A 24,640-nucleotide genomic window follows, 5' to 3' on the forward strand; every position below is an offset into this window, starting at 1 on the left:
TGAGACACAACTGCACCCTTGAAATAATTCTCAAATTGCGATTAGCAAATTGCGAATTCGCAATTTGAGAATTACTTGACAATCATTCCCATGAGCCTCCTGGCCCATAGGAATGCATGGGAAATTATTCCTTATTTGCGAATTCGCAAAATGCGAATTCGCAAATAAGGAAGATTAAGGAATCACAAAAAAATAGCGATTTTTTTCCTACATTCCATTTTGCGAATTCTAAATAGCGATTCCTTAAAAATCGCTATTTATCGCAAAATGGAATCTTGATACATCTGCCCCATAATGTTTAAAATATATTAAAAAGCATGTTTGTTTCATGTGCAACCAATATGAAAATGTTTAATAAAAAAAATCATGACAAAATTTCTTTGTAAAAAATATTGTACATTATTCATTATATTAAATATTATTTTATTACAAATATTAGTCAATATACTAAATAATAAAATGGACAAAATATACATTAAAAAATACATATGTAATTTTACAAAAAATAAAATTAGATCAAATGTATTAAAAAATGTAAAAAGAAATGTATACAAATGTTTACGTTTTGTTATAAAAAAAGATAAACAATAAAAATCAAACAGTTTATATTTGAATAACTAAAAATAAATTTACTTTACTATTACATGACTATACTAAAACATTTTTTTAATTCAAAACGGTTAAAATAAATATGTATATAAGAATATATTTTTATTTTTACAATTATACATGAAAAAAAAATTATAAAGTATATTATACTTTATAATAAAATCTGAATAACATCAACATTTCTGAATCCTGTTTTTAATATTTTAAAAAACTGTACAACAAAACCAAATGAAAACAATTTCAATGTGACTCAAAAAAATACATGTGCTTGCAAATAAAAATGTTCAAAATAAAAACTAACATATGTCTCCTTTTTTATTTCAAAATACGTGATAAACAATAAATAAAGTACTATTCCCTACTAAACTCAGGGAAAGTGCTGGATAATAAACCATAATTAATTACTATTCCAACTCCAAAACCAACTAAACTCAGGGAAAGTGCTGGATAATAAACCCAAAAGAATTACTATTCCGGCCCAAAATCGACTAAACTGTGGGAAAGTGCTGGATAATAAACCATAATAAATTAATATTCCTACTCCAAAACCAACTCAACTCAGGGAAAGTGCTGGATAATAAACCCCAGAAAATTCCAATTCCAACTCCAAAACCAACTAAATTTAAGGCATGTGCTGGATAATAAACCCAAAAAAATTACTATTCCAAATCCAAGACTAACTAAACTCAGGGAAAGTGCTGGATAATAAACCCCCCAAAATTACTATTCCAACTTTAAAAGCAACAAAACTCAGGGAAAGTGCTGGATACTAAATTAAGCCCGGGCAGAGAACCCTGCTCTGCCCGCGGATTGTGCAGAGATTTGCGATCTCCGCGTTCCACAGAGAACGTGGAGAAGGCAAATCTCTGCACACTCTGCAGTGGAGTGGAGTTGGCCAGCCCCCACCTCCACCCCCTATTATAACAAGTAATTAAACATTAATTCAAAATAAATTTAAAACCCCTTACCTGTACTGCGGTGTCTCCGGGTTGCCCTCCTCCTCTTCCTCACCGTTTCGCTAATACTGTGCATACACGTGAGCCCCATATTGTTGATGCAGGGTGGGTCCACCAAGCAATCACAGCGATTGCCTGTGGCGGACCCATGGCAGACAAACTTTGCATCCGCCAGCACACCACCCACCATTGTAATTTGGTGGGCGGAGAAGTGCTTTACGATGGCGGAGAAAACGCCATCGTAATCAGCCCCTAAGAGCCTTATTTACAAACCACTTGCACCACCAGTGCGTCACTTTTTCCAATATTAAAAGTTACGCACCGGCGGCGCAAGGGGCTTGTAAATAAGCCCCTGTGAATTTTTTCTTTGAAAGCACTTGGGCTAAATCTTTGATCTCCCACACACTGTCAAATATATTTTCTTCTCTTTACCTGAGCTGTATCTTAAATATATTTTCACAATACTAGTTGACAACTGTACTCTTGTAAAGTGCTCTGAAGCACCGGGGCAATGTTCACACTAAATAAAATCATTAAAAAATAGAGGATGGGCAAGTTTAAGTCATGTTAGGATGCTATGATCAGAATGCTGGATGAAGCAACATATTTCCTGTGAATACCTCCCCAAGCAAATGCATATCAGGCAATGATCTGTCTCTAAGGATTCAGCGAAGTACCAACTAGGGGTGGACGATAATTCCATGCCACTGGTCGAATTTGTGGCGTTTTGGTCACTCCGTGTTACGTAGTAATGCGAAGTTCTGGCCAAACACCGCCAACGACCATGTTGCAGAGTTTCATCTCATTGGTGAGCATGAGCAAGAATTGGCGTCCACTAGCACCATTTTCAAGCAGTAGGACGGTACCCAGTGAGATTTTCTCAATGCAGGCAGTAGTGGACTGTAGCAACCGTTCGCAGTGAGAAAACTGCAGCTTGAGTAGAAAATCCAGTTGAGCAGCAGCCATGTGGCGCACCACGAGGTGCCTTTTTGTGCTAATTCTGCAGCACAAAACAAGCTCCCGGCACAAAAAAATCAGCGCAAGCAGAGCAACATGCTGATTACCACATGCTAACAAAACTCCGCTTTTTTCATATAACTTTGTAGAATTCCATAGAGTGAACCTCAGCGAGTTCTACCCACCCCTAGTGCCAACATGGGACTAGGGATGGCAGAGAATGCCACGTGACCAGAAGTCAATTTTCTGTTCCAAATACCCAGAGGTTTTCTTGCACCGCTAAGTCAAAAATAGAGAGTGGTAGGTTATTTCATATGGTAATCAGCTGCGACCAGGTAATTTGGCAGTTGCCAGTAGGTAGTTATAGTTAGGTCCTAGTTTCCAACGGAAAAGAGTTTTTTGATTTGTCATTATCTTTGGCGCCGTTTGACCAATCTTTGCAAAAATTTCAAAAATAATGGAGCGCTCCGGCCAGCTCCTGCCTTGAAGGTTTCTGGGTGATTCGTCAAGCAGGGGTCGAGAAAAAAGGGGTCCTAAAACAAGTTTTTCCATGTTAATTTTCATAGGAGATTTTGGAACAAGCTACAGTCCGAACTGCTGAACGGAATTACACCAAATTTGGCTTAAAGGTAGCTATTGGTTCAAAAAGCAACCTTTATTTTAAATGGTGTAAATCCGTTCAGTTGTTCCTGATAAATTCAAGAATAAAAAATATTGATATCTGGTGACTGCGGTGGATACGCAAACCCTCCCGATCACAAGCTTCATTCTGATTGGCTGCCAACACTCCAAACCAAGAAGTGCTGGCAGCCAGCTTGTGACTCGGTTCAACTGAGTCACAAGAAAAAACATAAGAAAGTGAAAAAACATAAGAAAGTGATAAAAAAAGTAAAGGGGGCAGGGTAGAACACCCTGACCCCCTAGGCCTGGTCAGGAGATCCCACAGGGCCGCCAGTGCCAAAAAGCTTTTTTTTTAAATTATTTTTATTGATTAAGAAAAACAAAAACATAACAGCGTACAATAAAGCAATACAGTGCATTCGTACATTTACCACCATCAATTTGGCGCTACCTTCCAACATTACCGTTATGTTACATACCGTCAGTTCTACATTGTGACCGCTGATTTTCAAGGAGTTATGCATTCCTGCAAAGGGGGATCAGTAAATGGTACACACAACACAATCCTCTCATTTTATTCCATTTGCCCCCCAATCTTGGTCCATTTTTACATATTTTCGGTAGGATTCATATGAAGGAAAGCTTTTGGACAAATCGAGCTGCAACTCAGCAGCTCCCCTTGTCCAAAAGCCTTGCCAGCTCCTGCAGGAGGCGTCGAGCCGGCCCCAGGGGATGTGGTCCCCGGGGCCAAAAATGGGCCAGGGAAGGGGGGCCACTTGACCCTCCTCCCCTCTTTAATATTTAAAATAAAAATAAGGCTGGACCCCGGGAGATAGGGTCCCCAGGGCCAAAATGGGCCTCAGGAGGGGGCCCACCCAGCCCCCCTTCAAAATGATAAAAAAAGGAAAGGCTGTGTAGGCCCAGGGGATGGGGTCCCCAGGACCAAAACTTGCCCAGTGAAGGAGGGCCACACGGCCCCCTCCCATTTTTTTTTTTTAAAGGCAAAACCCCGGGGGATGGGATCTCCAGGGCCAAAATGGCCTCAGGAGGGGCGTTGCAAGGCCCCCCTCCTATAAATGGAAAATATATATTTTTAAAATAGGTGGCCATGCCCTGGGGGATGGGGTCCCCGGGCCGAAATTGGCCTCAAGAGGAGGACTGCGCTGCCCCTTCCAGTTTTTTTTAAAAGGTGCTTTTGCAGAGTGCTGTAAAAAGGGTGTGTGGCCTCGGACAACTCTCAGCAATCCAGATGTGTGGGGCTTACTAGAGATAACAGGAGGGCTAGTTGGCCCCCAGGGACCCTCAGGCGGCATGGGGACTTCATGTGGACTAAGGTAGTTGTCCCTGAGGCGGAAAGCCAGGGACTTTAGGCCAGGAATTCTTGCTAAGATATCACTATTTAGGACTGCAAAATTTACTTTGGAAGAATTAATCACTTCTAGCAATCGCCAACTTTTTATGCCATATTTTAAAAAACAAAATCTTTTTTAAGCCCTACTCATCGCTCTATTCTCCAAGAGGGGCAAAGCACCTCCATGCTGCCGATTTGGGGCTTACCTGGACGCGTGATTTTCCTCGCGGGCGCCATCTTGGGTGAGTGAGGTCGGCATGCTAGTCTTGCACCTCCCACTCGACTCTCCCTACATAATGAAACACTATTTTCGTACGCGCAGCAGACGAGCGCCGGAGGCGCGCCAGAGGCAAGCCCGTCTGCGCCCGTACGCGCCAGACCGGGCCCAGGGCCCAGCACTATCCCCATTAGCGCTGAACATCCAGCTGTGTACTCATGAGAGGCACTTATCCAACTTATCGCCAAATCAAAGTAGAGAGTGAGGACTAGATAAGCTAGTCCGGATCCCCAGGATTATATGTCAAAATCAAAAAGGACTAGCTATGTTAGGGGGAGGAGGACTCAAAGAAGTACGCGTGCCGGCAAACCAATTGGTCTGTTCATGAAGCCCTCACCCACCAACCTAGTTGGTGGCATGCTTCATCATCGGGCCCACCACAGTGACACCAAATGTGTCCCGGGTGTGCTTCGTCGCCAGGTTACTGCGGAGCTGATATGTTCGCTGAGTGTGCAGTGTGGTGAGTGAGAAAGTGAAAGTCAAAAAGCTATACAGTGGGTCCCAGTACCCGAGGGTAAATGGATAAAGTTTAATAACTGGGCCTTTTTGATTTTGACACTTATGCAACTTAGACACTCCCCCCAGTTGGGCTGCTTTCAAGACATCTCTATGATGGACTCCTCTACACATTGCCCGAAGTGCCCCTTTCAATTCGTGAGACCTGATCCTCATCCTTCTACATGGGCCCCAGTTAACATGGCCCTGCTCAACTGCCGTTCACTGCCCAAACATGCCCTGGAAATAAACATGCTGCTACAAGACCATCACCTGGAAGTCCTGTTTCTTACGGAAACATGGCTATCAGCTGACTCTTACCCAGATGTTGTGCAAGCTCTGCCTCCTGGTTTCCTGATTCAGCGACTTGATAGACCATCAGGAAAGGGAGGTGGAATCGCCATAATTTACCAGGATCATCTTTCCTGTCGCCTTACCGATAGCCCAATCCTGGACTGTGAAAGTGTCCTGTTCCTCATTCAAATTTCTCCTTCAAAATCTCTCTCAGGCCTTCTTGTATATCGCCCCCCGGGCCCCTCAGGTCACTTTCCCAGTTCTCTCTTGGAAGCCGCCTTCACACTTGCTAGTATCTCCTCTAATTTTATGATTTTAGGTGATTTAAATCTGCATTTTGACAATCCCAATGATAAAATACCCTCAGAATTGTTACTTGATTTAGCAGCATATCAACTCCATCTTTTAAGCAATCAATCTACCCACACTAAAGGCCACCTTCCCGATCCCCTATTCTCCAACATTTTCAACCTTAAAACGCAAAAAATGAACCCCCTCCCATGGACCGATCATTTTTTAATCTGCTTCTGCTGGCATCTGCCAGCTCCTCAACGGACAAAATTACCTTCCACCACCCTTGAACGCCGGTGGTCGAAACTGGACACGGAAGAATGGAGGCTACTCCTGGAAGGTTCCATTCCACCTCACGACCCCCTTATCCATGTAGCAGACACCAAGTCCCACGCCTGGATTGAAGATTCTCTTGACATAGCCCTTCCCAAGACCCCTGCCCATACCTCCAGAGAGAAGCCTAAATCCCCTTGGTTCAACCATGAGTTACGCTTATTAAAAAAACTTTTCAAAAAACATGAAAGGGCCTGGAGGAAAGAATTTGCCCGACAAAAAAAGAAAGAGTATAGCCGATCAATCCTCATTTATAGGAAGACCCTTAAACTCACCCAAGCAGTTTTTTTTGAGGAAAAAATCAAAACCTCCCCCAATCCATCTAAAGAAACCTTTCACATAATAAACAAACTTTTAAAAACTGTAGACCCCCCCCCTGTCAATCTACTTAAGGACCGATGTTATGAATTCGCAGAATTTTTCAACGCGAAAATTCAAAATATATTAAAATCCCTCCCTCCCCTTACAGGAGTAGCTCCCTCAGAACCTCTCCTTTGTACTCAACCGCAACATGGATTAGGCTTAAACGCCTTTTCTCCTGCCACAGAGGAAAATCTATTTCCTCCACCTCCATCAAAAGCGGCTCTCCACTTGACCCAGCCCCATCTAATATCCAAAAATCAGTTACATCAACCATCCTTCCTCCCCTAGTCCAACTTATTAATACCTCTTTAACCCAAGACACGGTTCCTTCTGGCTGGAAAAAGACCATTGTAAAACCCCTTTTAAAAAAGTCCCACCTCGACCCCACAGATTTGAGCAACCTATAAAGGCCCATTTCCCTTCTACCCATAGTAAATGTAAATGTAAATGTGTTTCGATTTATATAGCGCACTATAATCCAGGGGTCTCTAGGCGCTTGCTTAGGGAACCCGTCCTGGTGTTCTCCTGTGAGCTACCCCGGCTGGGTATCCACAAGGTGAAAGCCAGGCATCCCGCCGCGAGGGGCCGTAGTGGAGATTAAGCAAGCTATTGCCCAGAGTCGCAGAGTGTGATCCCGTGAGTCGAGTAGGCACCAGAGCGAGAATTGTCGACTCCGTGGAATTTTTGAGCCCGAGACCCGCTGAGGCGGGGAATCGAACCCTGGTCCACGGCCGATCTCAGCTTCCGGGTCTGCCGCCTCTAAGCACTGAGCCACACTTCTCTAGTAAGTAAAACAGCCAAAGAATTTGTCAATAAGCAGTTATCAACCTATCTGGAACTTAACGGTTTACTTCATCCTTCCCAAACAAGTTTTTCGCCCAGGTCAGGGCACGAAACCGCCATAATTGCGGTTGTGAAAGAGGCAAGAAATATCTTGGATTCAGGAGGATCAGTGGCAGTGACCCTCCTGGATCTAAGCGCAGCCTTCAACACCGTCAACCATTCTATTTTAATTCACAGGCTTGGGGAACTAGGAATCTCGGAGTCTGCACTATCCTGGTTGGAATCTTTCCTTCACAATCGCTCCTTCCAAATTTGGGAGGGAACCTCTAAATCTCATTCCACCCCTGTATTTTGTGGTGTTCCCCAGGGCTCTTCCTTGAGCCCTACCCTTTTCAATGCTTATATGTCCCCCCTTGAGAAAATAGTGTCCCCTCATGGAGTCAACCTAGTGACGTACGCAGATGACACGCAGCTTGTAGTGTCTCTCAGCCACCATAATCGCCCGCCTGACAATCTTCATTCTTGCCTTCGTGACATCTCACTCTGGATGGATCGTTCCCATCTCAGGCTTAATGGTGAGAAAACTGAGATTATGATGCTAGGTAACCCTTCCCACTTTAAGTCAAACATCCTGTGGCCTCCCTGTATGGGCCCAGCCCCAACCCCCAAATCCTCCATCAAAAGTCTGGGCATATGGCTAGACCATGACCTTACTTTCACCACTCAAGCTAGGAAATCAGCAGGTGTATGCTATGGCATTCTCAGGACCACTCGTAAAATCCTCCCCCTCCTTCCTCAAGACACTAGGAAGCTTATCATTTAGAGCCTACTACTATCTAGACTCAACTACGGCAATGCTCTCTATCACGGTGCCCCCAAAAAAGTCATTGCCAAATTACAGGGCGTACAAAATTCTGCAGCTAGGCTCTTAACAGGCACCAACCGTAGGAGCTCTGCAAAACCCTCCTTGAGATCACTACACTGGCTCTCTGTGCAGGAACGGGTCTACTTTAAAACGCTTTGTACGACTCATAAAATACTCCATGATAAGGCCCCCCCCCTCTAAAACACCTGATTAGACATCATGAAACCCCAAGAAACTTGCGTTCTTCCCATCTTCACTTGGCACACATACCTAGGATTAAAATGGCTCGATCAGGGGGTCGCCGATTCTCTTATATCGGCCCCAAGCTATGGAACTCCCTTCCCCTCACGCTGCGCTCAGAACCCAACCTTCTCACGTTCCGAAAGCTTCTGAAGACCTGGCTTTTCCCCTAAATCCCCTCCTTCCTTCTGCCTTATCTCTAGAGCTGGGACGCTCAAGGGCAGCCATGCACTCTATAAATCTTGCTTTCATTTCATTCATTTCATACCCCAACCAAGAGTGTACTTGGAGGCACGTTTGCAGAGTGGTGGAGAAAGGAGGCATGGCCTGTGCCCACCTTCGAGCAATCCCACTATCTGGGGCTTACTGGAGGTATCAGGTAGGCTAGTTGGCCCCTAAGGACCCCCAGCAACGACAGGAACTTTAATCCCCATCCAAGAGCACACCAGAGAGCGCTTTTTCAGAGTGGTGAGCAAAGGGGGCGTGGCCTGCTAAGAGAATTTACCAATCCTGCTGTGTGGGACTTAGTAAAGGTGTTAGGCGAGGAAGTTGGGGCCCAACTACCCCTCCAGTACCTAAGCAGTGGGATTGCTAAGAGGTGTTCGGAGGCCACGCTCCCTTTTCTCCTCCACTCTGCAAACACACCTCCTGGCAAAGTACTGGTTGGGGGATGAATTACACTCTACTCTTTATGGACTTTGGGGGCATAGAAGTCCTCCTGGTACCTCCTGTAAGTCCTACTCAGTGGAATTCCTGAGCGCTGGTCTGCCTCCTTTCTCCACCACTCAGCAAATGCAACTACTAGTTAAAGAAGTATTTGTAATGTAATAGGTCTCGCATTTTTGAAAGTTAGAGCTATTGTCGTTGTACATGTAAACGTTTTTACTACTTTTTTGCGAGTGTAGTGGATGTACGTTGTGTGTAGTAAAAGGATGTGGTATTTTGTGCAGTCAAATTTTGTGGATAGAAAGTATGTTGTATTTAGTGTATAGGAATTATGTAGAGTGGGATTATGTGTTATGGAGAGTAATTATGTGGTATGGTAGTCTGTGTTGTGGAGTGGTAACCTCTGGTTTAGTTGTCCTCATTTCCATAGAAGCTAAACAATAAAATCAATTAGACAAAAAAAGAGGAGCACTACTGGTCCTAGTCAGAGGTATGAGCAGGGCCACTAGAATTATGCGATTGTTTGTCTGCACCAACTTTCGTACTATTATACATTTTTCACATAATCCAGATTTGAACAAAAAAGCCCTTGTTTCTAGCTCAAACAGCTCAAACGTTACCAAAAATACAGTGACAAGTGGTACAGTGTGGTGGAAGGACCTTTGCAAAATGGAATGGTCACCTCTTACTTAGTCTCTTTCTGCACCTCTGTTGCTCCCTTCAGCACTTCTCTTGCCTCTTTCTGCACCCCTCTTGCTGCTTTCTGCACCTCTGTTGCTTCCTTCTGCACTTCTCTTGCTTCTTTCTACACCGCTTTTCCTTTTTTCTGCATCCCTTGTCCATCTTTCTGCACCTCTTTTGCCTGTTTCTGCAACTCTCTTGCCTCTTTCTGCAATTCTCTTGCTTCCTTCTGCACCTCTTTTGCCTATTTCTGCAACTCTCTTGCCTCTTTGTGCACTCCTGTTGCTTCTTTCTGCACCCCTCTTGCCTCTTTCTGTGCCCTTCTTCCCTCTTTCTGTACTTCTCTTGCCTCTTTCTACACTTTTGTTCTCTCTTTCTGTACCTCTTTTGCCTGTTTCTGCAACTTTCTAGTCTCTTGCCTCTTGCTACACTTTTTGTCTCTTTCTGCATCTCTGCTGCTTCCTTCTGCACTTCTCCTGCCTATTTCTGCACCCCTCTTGCCCCTTTCTGCACTTCACCTCTATTGCTTATTTCTGCACTTCTCTTGCTTCTTTCTACAGCTCTCTTCCTTCTTTCTACATGCCTCTTCCTCTCTCTGCACCTCTTTTGCCTGTTTTTGCAACTCTTTTGCCTCTTCCAGCAGTTCTCTTGCTTCCTTCTGCACCTCTGTTGCTTTTTTTCTGTACTTCTCTTGGCTATTCTGCACCCCTCTTGTCTGTTTCTGCACCTCTGTTGGTTCTTTCTTCAAAGCTCTTGCTTCTTTCTGTACCTGTTTTGCCTGTTTCAGCATTTTTCTTGTCTCTTCCTGCAATTCTCTTGCCCCATTCTGCACCTCTGTTGCATCTTTCTGCACTTCTCTTTCCTTTTTTGGCATCCCTCTTCCCTCTTTCTGCACCACACATTTCTCTCTGCACCTCTCCTACCTCTTTATGTGCATCCTTTGGTTCTTTCTGCACTGCTCTTGATTCTTTCTGTACATCTTTGTCCTGTTTCTGCAACTCTCTTGCCTCTTTCTGCACCTCTGTTGCCTCTTTCTGCACTTCTCTTGCTTCTTTCTGTCCCTCACTTGCCTCTTTCTGTACCCTTCTTGCTTCTTTCTGAACCCCTCTTCTCTCCTGCACCTCTCTTGCTTTTTTCTGCACCTCTGTTGCCTTTTTCTACACTTCTCCTGCCTCTTTCTGCATCCTCTTACCTCTTTCTGCACCTCTGTTGCTTCTTTTCTTTTTGCACCCTTCTTCCCTCTTTCTGCACCTCTCTTGCCTATTTCTGTATCCCTGTTCATTTTTTCTGTACATCTCTTACCTGTTTCTGCAACTCTCTTGCCTCTTTCTACAGCTCTCTTATCTCCTTCTGTACCCCTGTTGCCTCTTTCTGCACTTCTCTTGCTTCTTTCTGTCCCTCACTTGCCTCTTTCTGTACCCTTCTTGCTTCTTTCTGAACCCCTCTTCTCTCCTGCACCTCTCTTGCTTTTTTCTGCACCTCTGTTGCCTTTTTCTACACTTCTCCTGCCTCTTTCTGCATCCTCTTACCTCTTTCTGCACCTCTGTTGCTTCTTTTCTTTTTGCACCCTTCTTCCCTCTTTCTGCACCTCTCTTGCCTATTTCTGTATCCCTGTTCATTTTTTCTGTACATCTCTTACCTGTTTCTGCAACTCTCTTGCCTCTTTCTACAGCTCTCTTATCTCCTTCTGTACCCCTGTTGCTTCTTTCTACACTTCTCTTGCCTCTTTCTGCACCCCTCTTGCCTCTTTCTGCACCACTGTTGCTTCGTTCTGCACTTCTGTTTCTTCTTTCTGCACTTCTGTTGCTTCTTTCTATATCCCTCATGCCTCTTTTGCACCCTTCTTCCCTCTTTCTGCACCTCTCTTGCCTCTTTATGCACCGCTGTTGCTTTTTTCTGTAATCTCTTACCTGTTTCTGCAACTCTCTTGCCTCTTTCTACAGTTCTCATGTCTCCTTCTGTACCTCTGTTGCTTCTTTATGCATCATCCTTGCAAATTTTTGCACCGCTCTTGCATCTTTCTACACCCCTCATGCCTCCTTCTGTACATAAGTTGATTCTTTCTGCATTTCTCTTGCTTCTTTTTGTACCTCTTTTGTCTGTTTCTGCAGCTCTCTTGCCTCTCTGCACATCTTCTGTACCTCTGTTGCTCCTTTCTGTATCTCTCTTGCCTCTATTTGCACCCCCCTTGCCTCTCTCTGCACCTCTGATGCTTCTTTCTGTACCTCTCTTGCCTCCTTCTGCACCTCTTTTGCTTGTTTCTACACTTCTCTTACACATTTCTGCACCCCTCTTGCTTCTTTCTGTACCCTTCTTCCCACTTTCCACACCTCTCTTCCCTCTTTCTGCACCCCGTTCCCCTTTTTCTGTACATCTCTTACCTGTTTATGCACCCCTCTTGCCTCTTTATGCACCCCCTTCCCTCTTTCTGTACCTCTCTTGCATCTTTCTGCACCCTGTTACCATTTTCTGCACCTCTCTTGCCAGTTTCTGTAACTCTATAACTTCTTTCTGCAGTTCTCTTGCCTCCTTCTACACATCTGTTGGTTCTTTCTACACTGCTTTGGCTTCTTTCTACATCTCTCTTGCAAATGTGTACACTCCGCTTGCCTCTTCCTGCACCCCTCTTACATCTTTCTCCACCTCTTTTGCTTCATTCAGCACTTCTCTTGCCTATTTCTGCATCCCTCTTACTTCTTTCTATACCTCTGTTGGTTCTTTCTGCACTGCTCTTGTTTCTTTCTGCACCTCTCTTGGAAATCTCTGCACCCTCTTGCCTCTTTCTGTACCCTTATTCCCTTTTTATGCATCTCTCTTGCCTCTGTCAGCACCCCTGTAACCTCTTTCTGCACCTCTTTTGCATGTTTCTGCAACTCTCTTGCTTCTTTCTGAACTTCTCTCACCTCTTTTTGTATTCAAATGGGAAGTACAAGCTGTCAAGTTTAAAGATCTGCATGCTCTCGTGACCGAGGTATATGTCTACTTGTATATGTATTCTTACATATGTTATGCATCTGAAGATGGTAGCTTAAAAAGCGGGTAACTTCTCCTATAGGTGGTTAAATCTTCTCAGTTCTGCTCTGTCATTCAGTTGCACAGGCAGACATGTCTTATGTATATGTGTTATTGAGCCCCTCAAATATACTATTGAATACCTATGAGCCCTGTATTATGAGTAGAAAGAAATGCATACACCTTTTTGTACACACATTTACAGAGTGTGCTGTTTGAAACACAGGATTTCAAGTATTTATATGTTTATTTTCATTCAACATGTCACTAGGTATAAGCATAAACACCCATGCATACTTTCACACACTTGATCAGACTTACAACAGTGATATGCTTAGGATTGCTGTTTTATATTTGGTAGGCCTAACATTCTGAGCAGTTGATTATTAGTGAACCTTCAAGAGAAAAGTGAGGTTTAAGACAGCTTGGGAGAAGGATTAGTGATTAGGCTACTTGTTATGAGTCTCTTGTAAGGTACAGTCAAAGTAGGTTTCTTTCTGCACCTCGGTTGGTTCTTTCTGCACATCTCTTGCTTCTTTCTTCACCGTTCTTCCTCCTTCTGCACATCTCTTGCTTCTTTCTGCACATTTCTTCCTCTTTCTGCACATGGTTTAACTATGTAGGCATAGTTATAAATTAGCATTTAAAAAACCTTCGAAATTCACTAAAAAAACAGAGGTTTCAGGGACGTTATAGTTAGGAATTAGCATGTTAAAAACCTTAGAAATTCACTGAAAAACCAGAGGTTTCAGGGACATTATAGTTAGGATTTAGCATTTAAAAACCTTAGATATTCACGGAAAAAACACAGGCTTCAGGGACATTATATGTCAAAAAGATTTCCCCCTTGGGTACATTTCTAAACTAGCTAGAGCTGAAACCACATTGTTCCATACACATTTAATACTACACAACATATCAGGAGCAATGATGATACAAATGACGAGGTCATACAAAAATATACATTTTATTTTGACATATGTTAAAAAGACACAATAAAATTTAAAAAGCACAAGTAAAAGTCATTACAAAAATGAACAGAACATAAGCACAAAACATGGGAAAAATTACAAGGAAAATGATTCCAGTTAAAAAAGTGAAGAGCACATTAGTCAACAGGAATTAAATCATACTCCAAATTGTAACTCTATCCTGATTGGAGAAGTTTTTGTCCAGCGACTTAACATATCTCAACTCAACAAAGCATTGACGCGTTTCGGTTTGGCAACTATTATTATGAGCCAACACCTTCTTCAGGATTAAAAATAAATTCCCACTTTATACAGTGTGTCCTATTGAGGATCACAAACGGACCTCTACGCACTTCAATTGTTCCTTCGTGTGGTATATTTATGTGGTTTTCTATGGAGTGATTGCGGTGCAAGAACATTAGAGTTTTGACTAATGATAACACAAACCATAGTTTTACTATCAAGAGTAGTCCTTAAACGTAGGTGGAACTCAGAGAAAAAATAGAACATTGAGCTCTTTGACTCAAATAAAGTGTCTTTGAAACAGGAGGATTTTTAAGTTCCTTATTATGTTAGGATATGGTATGTTAGCTGTCATTTCTAATGTGCATTAAGGGTCTCTAGGCACAGGGAATACTAAATGTAACAAGCTAGCTGTATCCAAGAAATGGAAATATCTTGTGAGAACAGCCACATTTTTAACCTAAATCTTTGAGGGGCACATTATTCCATATCCACTCATACTTCAGGGTTCGGTATAAATTACATTTTTGACAATGAGATCAAAATAACTACATGTATGTAAATAATGTGTTTACAACTACAATCCTAGCTGGAAGTCTACTCTCCCACATCTGGGTGTCTGATTGGTTACATCGTCAAGAACTGGGAGGCTTTCTCGATCAGCTTTTCCATCCTGAACATGGACAAAGAAGAGGTGCTGCTGGTCGTGGGTCCAGGCTTCGGAACGGCTGCCTTTAGTGATGTCAACTTTGAGGTATGGTTATGAGGTTGTAGCTATTAATCATATACCTCCAATGAGAAGCCATGTGCTAACCATAAAGTTTGAATAGAAGCATTCTGTTATCTAAACATTATAATGAATAGTCATGTGCTAAGCATAGAGTTTAAAGAGCTGTGATAACCATAGAATGAGATGAGAAAGCCAACACCAGGTCTATAGTACATCAGAAAGGACTTGTCAACTCCTACAACATCCATATATTCCAATAGTCGGCTGCCAACCATATGTGAACACACAGAGTCACTAAGCACTGCTACTGTGCGATATTGCATAACTATACAAACGTTTGAGGAATATTGAGGCAACAAACAAACGTATGCGCAGTCTTGTCATCCAAGAAAGTGCAGGACATCACCGAACAAGGGTGTGGACAATAAACACAAATACACTATATTGGGGAGCAGAAGAGAAAGGGAAGGTTGATAACATGTTGGAATGTTCCACTTTATCTCTCAATGAGCAAGCGAAGAGAGGAGGCTGAATGGTAACACATTGGAATGCACCGCTTTATCCGTATTACTTTTGCTATTAAAATAATCAGAGGATAAAGTTACTCAAAAGTTTAGACTTACATGTCTCTACCCCAACTGAGGAGTCTCCTTTTTCCTTGCCACTCTTCGAACATCTTGGTGTGGGGCCTTTCCCCATTTTGGACAGTTTATACTAAGTCCAATAAACTCTGTGAAAACAGAAAATGTGGTTCCGCCTTAAATTTGCAGCACGAACCGTGAAGTATAGAAAGTTACAAGATACTTGCCATAATTCTTCCATCTGTTCTCAGGGCAATATCTTCTCCCACAGTAACAATGGTAGATTGACTCAGAGGTAGTTCTTACTGATAACTATGGAAAAGCTTTAGGGAGACTTGAAGAAGATGTGGACAGATGGATAAGGTTACCCCTGTCATTATTTGTGTGGATCTCTCTTATGAAAATGGTCATCCTTTCGAGGCTACTATTCCTTTTTCATAACATTCCTATGGTGCTTCCAGCGCACATATTCTCTAAGATGAGATCACTACTGATTAGGTTAGCCTGGGTGGGCGAACAACCTCATATCAAATGGGAAATCCTCACGTTGCCATACTCCACCATCCAGGAAGCAGACCCCCGAAGCTGCACGCCGCAATGCCGGCTGAAGGTGATCTCGCCGCACTGAGCACATGGCTGTGGCTCCTTGGCTTGACACGATTATCGCTCGCCCGTGCACCCGCTGATCCATAGAAAACCGTAATCGGTACCTACCCGTCCTCGAGGCCACTTGCCCTCATTTTTTGGGACAGGCCACCACCATCCATCCGCATGGGGCACTAACCGGCCTTGATTCATGCCCACTTGACAGCCGCCATTGTGACCACCAACCTGCCGGCATGTATTAACAAGCATGTATATCTAATGTCCTGAAAATGATCCTTGCATTGTTCTCTCAGAGCGAAACGTCGTCAACACCTTAAAACTTCTCATACATACACTTTTGATGTCACTATTTGTTTATGTGTAGAGTCATTCCTTGTGGTTTGTTTGTTTAATTATTGACTTGTCTTGAAAACGAACCGTGAGCATTGCCTGAGCCTCCCTTAAATGTTTCTCCAATTGTATGTCCTAATGTCTTTGTAGTAGGACACAGGCTGTATAGGTGAGTGAGTGTGTGTATGACTGTGTTGGTGAGTGAGTGGATGTCTCAGTGGTATATGTGTGAGAAACTACATATGTGAAAGGTAGTATATGTGAGTATTGGAGTATATATGTGACTAAATGTGAGAGTGACTGATTGCGAGTCAGGACAACGGATTATGATGTTTACCAACATCATTCGTTGGACTCGCATTGATTTCAATGGGAGCCTGTGTTCCGAATGAGAACACAGGCTCCCATAAAAAAAAGTGGGGTTGTTGTGGAAAACCTTGAACCCTGTGGCGGGCACCCTATGGTGCCTGCCACATTGTCCATGCTTGGGAAGAGGGGTCCCTTGGGCACCCCCACAGGCCCTTGGGAAGAGGGGTCCCTTGGGTACCCGCTTAGGCCACATTTGTATGCCTCAGGGAGAAGCAACAGGCCTGTTTGGCGCCCACCACAGGCACCCAAAGACAGATTCCAACAACTGTTTCGTATCGCTCTTCCGGAAACTGTGTCCATAGAACTGTAAAAATCAGCTCTGAAAGACTTGGGCTTTCCAAATGGCTTTCGGAACCGATTCGGACTGCTTTAATGGTTTCCGGGCATTGTAATCGGTCGTTGGGAAATGTGTACGATTCATTCGGAAACAAGGGTTCCGAATCAGATTCTGGAAAACCGAATCCCATTTGTAGCCTCTCTGAACGGCATCATAATCGGCCACTAAGTAGTAAACTTACATATGTGAGGATTTCCCCATAGAAAAAATAGTAGTGGTGGGAGAATTATCCTCGTAGGTTTGTGAATGCAATTTTGTAAAATGCAAATGAATGTATTACAAAATGCAGGTTTTGAACATGACCCTATATGTATAGGTACATATGGAGGCAGGCCTGTATAACATTAGTTTGAAACATATATGGAACAACCCTGTGTGAGGTGGGCCAGAGAAGGTTGGCTTTCTATATGTATACAGAATGCTTGGGATGACAGAGCATCGACACCACACACTCTAATCAATTGGTGATCACAGCATGCTGCAGGAAGAATACATGTTGCTGGCATGGTTTTGCCACAAAGGTATGAGAATCAAATATGAAATGCACCAATGCTAAAATTCCTGTCTCTCAATAGGTGAAAACCAGTAACGAATCACACACAATAGGCCTGATCACAAATGTATGGAGAGGGTTTCGCAAGGAGATCTTCAGTGCCAATGACCACTACTCAGTTCAGTTCCCCATCGACCTGGACGCCAAGGTCAAGGCTCTGCTGTTGTCGACAGGAATCTTCATTGTGAGTATAGTTATCCATAAACCTTAATCTTCCCACTGAAAGGAACCTTCAACCTTCATCTGTCCACCCACAGGCTTTATTTATTGTAATAGGATCGCAGTAGGGAACTGCTACCTTTAAGGAACTCTCCTGGTACCCATGTATGCACGAATGGCTCCAAGTCATCTAGTTGAAGAAGATTTGCCACTTTAATGAACAAATTTACATCAGGTATTCTCACACATCACCCAGCAACAACAGTATACATCAGCTACAACTCTAGATGCTGTCATGCACACAACCCTGCTACAAGTCAAAAATACTTTGACACATCAATATCAAGTTATATTTATACATCATCGTAAATCACTTGTACACATTTGACACAAGCTTTTTGTGTCTCCAAGCCATATAGCTAACAAAGCGGTTGCACCTCAGCAGCACATCCGTGCAAGCTATACTGAAACATCTACAGCCTCTCATCATCTTGCACATCAACTCACCTAAAGATGTTAACTTGAATGCACCACACATCCATGCACCTAAAGAAGTTAACTTAAATTTATCACACGTCAACCCACATAAAGATGTTAACATAAACCTACCACATATCTACACACCTAAAGATGTTAACTTAAAGGTATCACACGTCAACCCAAACAAAGATGTTAACTTAAGCGTGCCATACATCAACCCACCGAAAGATGTTAACTTTTATGTACCACACATCAACCCACCTAAAGATGTTACATTTAGTGTACTACACATCAACCCACCTAAAGATGTTAACTTAAATGTACCACACATCAACTCACCTAAAGATGTTAACTTTAATGTACCAGACATCAACCCACCTAAAGATGTTAAGTTAAACATGCCACACATCAATCCACCTGAAGATGTTAACTTAAAAGTACCACACATCAACCCACCTAAAGATGTTAAATTTAGTGTACCACACATCAACCCACCTAAAGATGTTAACTTAAAAGTACCACACATCAACTCACCTAAAGATGTTAACTTTAATGTACCAGACATCAACCCACCTAAAGATGTTAAGTTAAACATGCCACACATCAATCCACCTGAAGATGTTAACTTAAAAGTACCACACATCAACCCACCTAAAGATGTTAAATTTAGTGTACCACACATCAATCCACCTGAAGATGTTAACTTAAAAGTACCACACATCAACCCACCTAAAGATGTTAAATTTAGTGTACCACACATCAACCCACCTAAAGATATTAACTTAAAAGTACCACACATCAACTCACCTAAAGATGTTAACTTTAATGTACCAGACATCAACCCACCTAAAGATGTTAAGTTAAACTTACCACACATCAATCCACATCAACTCACCTAAAGATGTTAACTTTAATGTACCAGACATCAACCCACGTAAGATGTTAAGTTAAACATACCACACATCAACTCACCTAAACATGTTAACTTAAACTTACCACACATCAAGCCACCAAAAGATGTTACCTGAAAATGTACCACACATCAACCCATCTAAAGATGTTAAGTTAAACATAGCACACATCAACCCACCTAAAATTTTAACTTGAGTGTACCACACATCAACCCACATAAAGATGTTAACGTAAACCTATCACATATCTACACACACATCGAATGTTATCAAGCCCACACAAAGTGCAAAAATGCCTCAAAACATAACAACCACTTGAAGCTGAATAATGGACATCTATACACCCAGCCCAACGTAACAAACGGCAATGTCCTTTGGTACAAACCTCCATTCATATAACGCTGCACACAGGTCTCTATCAGGATCTAACCAGCCTCTTCCTTTGTAGTGGATCATTGAACAATAACTTACTAAATTCTGTGTTCACCTTCCACCATCTAGTATGCTCCACCTCGAAATAACATGAAATACAACCAGATACAATGTCAACAGATCAGTTTGACTCCAGATAACAAGAATGACTGATCTGTAAAGGGAGCCAATGTTATGAGAGGTCTTGGTAGCCAAGTGTTGCTACCAGGTGGTGTAAACACACTGTAAAAATGCATGGCACGCATCAAACCTTTGCCAGTTCCTAGAGTCCAGGCTTGCGCTGTGTATTTACCCCAAGAAAGGAGGGTTGCTTACAACAATGTCCCAAAACAAATTGTCAGGCACAAGAGGTGTGTACATATTCTTTACTTACTGGAGAAGCTGTGGTGCCAGATCCCATGGTGTGTAAAGTGCAGGCGTTCAGAGGTGTACAGCTGGTACTGTAGAGCCTTCATAATGGGAGTGCAGGTCTACAGTTTGACAAGTGTAACACCAAGTAGACTGTTGTGTACTCGTTACAGGGGATGTGAAGTGTGAAGTCTAGCCTCAGATGGGGGGGGGGCAGAAGCCACAGAAAACTGGTGACACACACAGACTCATAGTTTTGAGGACATGACTGGGGGACTGTATAAAGGTTAAGTAGATTGAACATCTGTTGTGAAAATATTCACCAACCCTGTTTCTTCTCCCTCACAGGATCACCTATATTATGAATACAGAAACAACAGTGGAACAAGAAATCAGTGATATCAACGCTCCAAAGACTGCATCAACTCTGTCCATGGACCCCCCTTACAGAGGAGGAAGATAAGAAGCCTCCTCATAGTTCAGTGAGTGATGACACCCCCCTGCACTTCACTGCCCGGACACTTTATCACACCTGAGATTGACTGCACTACAAGCGCACTTAGGGCCCTGTTACAGCAGTGCTGGACACATGTCAAGGGAACGGCTTCGGAGTGGGGTAGAGGCCTCTCGATCTAGAGACCTCTTCTTCCAGGAAAGCTGGGATCTCATCTGTAGCTTAAAATGACTCGAATTAGGCAAATGCCCCTCATTCAGCACCTTTGTGGTCCAGTCATGGGAAGGATAAAGGATATATCACAACACTAAACAACTTATTACAAAACAGTCAAGTCTTGCACTTACGAACACAGATGTGTCTTTCTAGCAAGCAGTGTGTGTGTGTGAGTGTGAGTGTGTTGAGGGGATGCGATCATTGAATCTGTGTCATTTCTGTTCTGTGTATGTGAAGGAAGCTTGCACTGCTGATGCACATGTAGCTGTCTGTGGGCCTGCACTACTGATATCTGTTCTGTCTCCCCTGCTTTAAGGGAGCTATGCACTGCCGACATTGTTCATGTACCTGTTCTTGGTGCTAAGAAAGCTTGCACTGGTGGTTAAAGGAGCTATGCACTGCCGCCATTGTTACTGTACCTGTTCTTGGTGCTAAGAAAGCTGGCCCTGGTGGTTAAAGGAGCTATGCACTGCCGCCATTGTTACTGTACCTGTTATTGGTGCTAAGAAAGCTTGCACTGGTGGTTAAAGGAGCTATGCACTGCCGCCATTGTTACTGTACCTGTTCTTGGTGCTAAGAAAGCTGGCCCTGGTGGTTAAAGGAGCTATGCACTGCCGCCATTGTTACTGTACCTGTTCTTGGTGCTAAGAAAGCTGGCCCTGGTGGTTAAAGGAGCTATGCACTGCCGCCATTGTTACTGTACCTGTTCTTGGTGCTACGAAAGCTGGCCCTGGTGGTTAAAGGAGCTATGCACTGCCGCCATTGTTACTGTACCTGTTCTTGGTGCTAAGAAAGCTTGCCCTGGTGGTTAAAGGAGCTATGCACTGCCGCCATTGTTACTGTACCTGTTCTTGGTGGTAAGAAAGCTTGCCCTGGTGGTTAAAGGAGCTATGCACTGCCGCCATTGTTACTGTACCTGGTCTTGGTGCTAAGAAAGCTGGCCCTGGTGGTTAAAGGAGCTATGCACTGCCGCCATTGTTACTGTACCTGTTCTTGGTGCTACGAAAGCTGGCCCTGGTGGTTAAAGGAGCTATGCACTGCCGCCATTGTTACTGTACCTGTTCTTGGTGCTAAGAAAGCTGGCCCTGGTGGTTAAAGGAGCTATGCACTGCCGCCATTGTTACTGTACCTGTTCTTGGTGCTACGAAAGCTGGCCCTGGTGGTTAAAGGAGCTATGCACTGCCGCCATTGTTACTGTACCTGTTCTTGGTGCTAAGAAAGCTGGCCCTGGTGGTTAAAGGAGCTATGTGCTGCCGCCATTGTTACTGTACCTGTTCTTGGTGCTACGAAAGCTGGCCCTGGTGGTTAAAGGAGCTATGCACTGCAGCCATTGTTACTGTACCTGTTCTTGGTGCTAAGAAAGCTGGCCCTGGTGGTTAAAGGAGCTATGCACTGCCGCCATTGTTACTGTACCTGTTCTTGGTGCTACGAAAGCTGGCCCTGGTGGTTAAAGGAGCTATGCACTGCAGCCATTGTTACTGTACCTGTTCTTGGTGCTAAGAAAGCTTGCCCTGGTGGTTAAAGGAGCTATGCGCTGCCGCCATTGTTACTGTACCTGTTCTTGGTGCTAAGAAAGCTGGCACTGCTGCTGGTGACACCAGTTCTCAACCTGTTCTCCGTCTCAAGAGATAGCTCAGTGCTGCTGCTTCCTGCTATCTTGTAACTGTTCTTTCTGTTAGGGAAGCTTCAGCAAGGACAGCATACACCCCTGCAGGCCCTGAGGTGCTGGTGAGGTTTCTGGGGGGATGTGGGTGGGGGAATTCAGCCACAATGTGCTCAGAGCTCCACTTGGAAAATAGGAAGCCTTGTAAATGAATATAATTATAAATAAAGTTGAGGGGGATCAAAAGGGTGGCCCCTTCATGGTGAGATAAAACTCTCAGGGGACAGTATGTGGGCCCTGAAAGGTAAGTCCCTCTGGCGTGGGGCCCCTCCAAAGTTGAATTCCGCCTGGTGCACAGGGCTGGCTGCACACTCGGTGCCAGTTGGGCCCTCTGAGCCAACTCTCCTCCAGCCAATGTCCTGACCCTGCATCTGGCACCACAACCTATGCCCGCCCGGCCACCGATGCCAACTCCATCAACACTGGAGGAGGATGTGCCAATAGTACTCTCCTTCACCGGGTCGCTGACGGTAGGACCTTGACCGAAGTCACCACTTTCCTCACTCAATTTACCACCTCCACCAGGGCGACAACACACTTTGAATTCTGTTTTTGGAACGGACACTGGTAATGACTGTGACACTGGTGATGAGTCTACTGAGCCCTACCAAGATGATAATTGGTACAAGGACTTGCAGGAGGCTAGCGGCCGCGATGTCTCTCTGGAAATGGGTCTCTTCCCACCCTCTGGCCCAGCCATGAAGGAATCCTCTTCCTATGCCATAGGGATGCATAGGGCGGCCTAGAAAGGAGCTGTGCTGTACCTCCTTGAGAGGTGGCAGCACAGCTCCTTTCTATGATGTACCTGTTTGAGCGGGGGCAGCACAGCTCCCTTCCATGCTGTACCTGTTTGAGAGGTGGCAGCACAGCTCCTTTCCATGCTGTATCTGTTTGAGAGGTGGCAGCACAGCTCCCTTCCATGCTGTACCTGTTTGAGAGGTGGCAGCACAGCTCCCTTCCATGCTGTACCTGTTTGAGAGGGGGCAGCACAGCTCCCTTCCATGCTGTACCTGTTTGAGCGGGGGCAGCACAGCTCCCTTCCATGCTGTACCTGTTTGAGCGGGGGCAGCACAGCTCCCTTCCATGCTGTACCTGTTTGAGCGGGGGCAGCACAGCTCCCTTCCTTGCTGTACCTGTTTGAGGGGGGGCAGCACACCTTCTTTCTATGCTGTACTTGCATTAGAGGTGGCAGCACAGCTCCCTTCCATGCTGTACCTGTTTGAGCGGGGGCAGCACAGCTCCCTTCCATGCTGTACCTGTTTGAGCGGGGGCAGCACAGCTCCCTTCCTTGCTGTACCTGTTTGAGGGGGGGCAGCACACCTTCTTTCTATGCTGTACTTGCATTAGAGGTGGCAGCACAGCTCCCTTCCATGCTGTACCTGTTTGAGCGGGGGCAGCACAGCTCCCTTCCATGCTGTACCTGTTTGAGCGGGGGCAGCACAGCTCCCTTCCTTGCTGTACCTGTTTGAGGGGGGGCAGCACACCTTCTTTCTATGCTGTACTTGCATTAGAGGTGGCAGCACAGCTCCCTTCCATGCTGTACCTGTTTGAGCGGGGGCAGCACAGCTCCCTTCCATGCTGTACCTGTTTGAGCGGGGGCAGCACAGCTCCCTTCCTTGCTGTACCTGTTTGAGGGGGGGCAGCACACCTTCTTTCTATGCTGTACTTGCATTAGAGGTGGCAGCACAGCTCCCTTCCATGCTGTACCTGTTTGAGCGGGGGCAGCACAGCTCCCTTCCTTGCTGTACCTGTTTGAGGGGGGGCAGCACACCTTCTTTCTATGCTGTACTTGCATTAGAGGTGGCAGCACAGCTCCCTTCCATGCTGTACCTGTTTGAGCGGGGGCAGCACAGCTCCCTTCCATGCTGTACCTGTTTGAGCGGGGGCAGCACAGCTCCCTTCCTTGCTGTACCTGTTTGAGGGGGGGCAGCACACCTTCTTTCTATGCTGTACTTGCATTAGAGGTGGCAGCACAGCTGTATCTGTTTGTGAGCCAGGAAGGCACAATTGCTTATCCTGTCCATACATGTTTTTCCCAAGTTTCTTTTCACAGTTACTTCTCTGGTCTTTTTGGGGTCTAGGAAGCTTGCAGACCTTGTGCTGGGCCTGTTGTGATCCATCCTGAAGGTATTCTGTGTGAGGGAAGCCTGCACTCCTGCGTGTGATGGACCCATTTGAATGTTTCTTAAAGTTTGCCAGGCTGCTACCAGTGCTGTACGTGGAAGTGTGAGTGACTGTTGCTTTGCTGTCTTCTGTGCTTTACCTTCTCACTGGAAGAGACTTCTGCACAGGGATTGTCTGTCTTGGCTTCTGAGTCTCATTGCAAGTAATGACGTGTTGCTGCCTCTTCAGCTTTGATCTCAGCAGCACTCAGTCAGAGGGTCAGTAGATAATAACCTGTCAAAGGGGCTGAACAAACAGGACCCTGTGATTAGGGTCTGAAGGGAAGAAAAGGACTCAGCA

General features: G+C 44.5%; 1 protein-coding gene across 1 annotated transcript in view; it reads left to right on the top strand.

Moving 5' to 3' along the window:
• LOC147678712 (phospholipid scramblase 3-like) overlaps positions 1 to 23,362 on the top strand; it is a 119,318-nt gene extending 95,956 nt beyond the window's left edge. The window contains exons 6-9 of the mRNA XM_086946166.1: positions 14,598 to 14,762; positions 17,537 to 17,698; positions 20,193 to 20,833; positions 22,042 to 23,362. Coding sequence (XP_086802292.1) covers positions 14,598 to 14,762; positions 17,537 to 17,698; positions 20,193 to 20,243 — 378 coding nt within the window. The 3' untranslated portion in view covers positions 20,244 to 20,833; positions 22,042 to 23,362. The remainder of the gene's footprint in view (positions 1 to 14,597; positions 14,763 to 17,536; positions 17,699 to 20,192; positions 20,834 to 22,041) is intronic.
• The last annotated feature ends 1,278 nt before the right edge of the window (positions 23,363 to 24,640 follow it).

The sequence above is a fragment of the Lissotriton vulgaris genome, chromosome 12, assembly GCF_964263255.1.
Source record: "Lissotriton vulgaris chromosome 12, aLisVul1.2, whole genome shotgun sequence".
Classification (NCBI taxonomy): Eukaryota; Metazoa; Chordata; class Amphibia; order Caudata; family Salamandridae; genus Lissotriton; species Lissotriton vulgaris.